This window comes from Mesitornis unicolor, unplaced genomic scaffold (assembly GCF_000695765.1).
Source record: "Mesitornis unicolor isolate BGI_N332 unplaced genomic scaffold, ASM69576v1 scaffold44319, whole genome shotgun sequence".
NCBI lineage: Eukaryota > Metazoa > Chordata > Aves > Mesitornithiformes > Mesitornithidae > Mesitornis > Mesitornis unicolor.
In genome coordinates this window covers 18,029-18,590 of record NW_010207392.1, presented here as the reverse complement: position 1 = coordinate 18,590, position 562 = coordinate 18,029, and the positions used below count along the sequence as shown (strand labels likewise).

Below are 562 nucleotides of genomic sequence, written 5' to 3'. Positions count from 1 at the left end.
CCTTGATGGAGGCACCTGCAAACCGTGCCAGCTGCTTGATGTGCTGCCCCTTCTTCCCGATGATGGCCCCCACCGCCTGCGTCGGGATGAACAAGTTCACCACCTCCTGCTCCGGCAGCTGGCGAGGGCACGGAAGAGCAAGAGGGTCAGGGGAGCAGCCAGAAAGGGGTGCCCAACCCCGGCCCCATGGCCACCCTCCCAAAGTGCCCCAGCGAAGACTGCATGGCCTTGGGCGCCAGGCACTTACTGGGTGCTGATGGGGGAAGGTGCCAGCCGGGGGGGCTCCATACAGACCCGAGAGGTACGGCGAGGAGCTCTGCAGTGGGAGAAAAAACGAGGGTCAGCGACATCCCTGACATGGTGGCCCCTTCCCTGCCACCCCCAGCCTGACGCGGAGCAGTGTGCCACCACTATGAGCCTGGCGGGGACACGGGGACAGCCCTTTGGCCCCTGAAGTCACCTCGAGAGCATGGGTGCACCCGAGGGTGCATCGGGGTGAGCTTCAGCCCAGCACAGTGCCGCTGGGAGGTGGACGGGGGCTCCCAGTTACCCCCTGTCCATC

General features: G+C 65.8%; 1 protein-coding gene across 1 annotated transcript in view; it reads right to left on the bottom strand.

The window, feature by feature from the left end:
• IGF2BP2 (insulin-like growth factor 2 mRNA binding protein 2) overlaps positions 1-562 on the bottom strand; it is a gene marked incomplete at both ends in the record, with an annotated part of 13,023 nt that overhangs the window by 1,543 nt on the left and 10,918 nt on the right. The window contains one exon of the mRNA XM_010192108.1: positions 4-118. Coding sequence (XP_010190410.1) covers positions 4-118 — 115 coding nt within the window. The remainder of the gene's footprint in view (positions 1-3; positions 119-562) is intronic.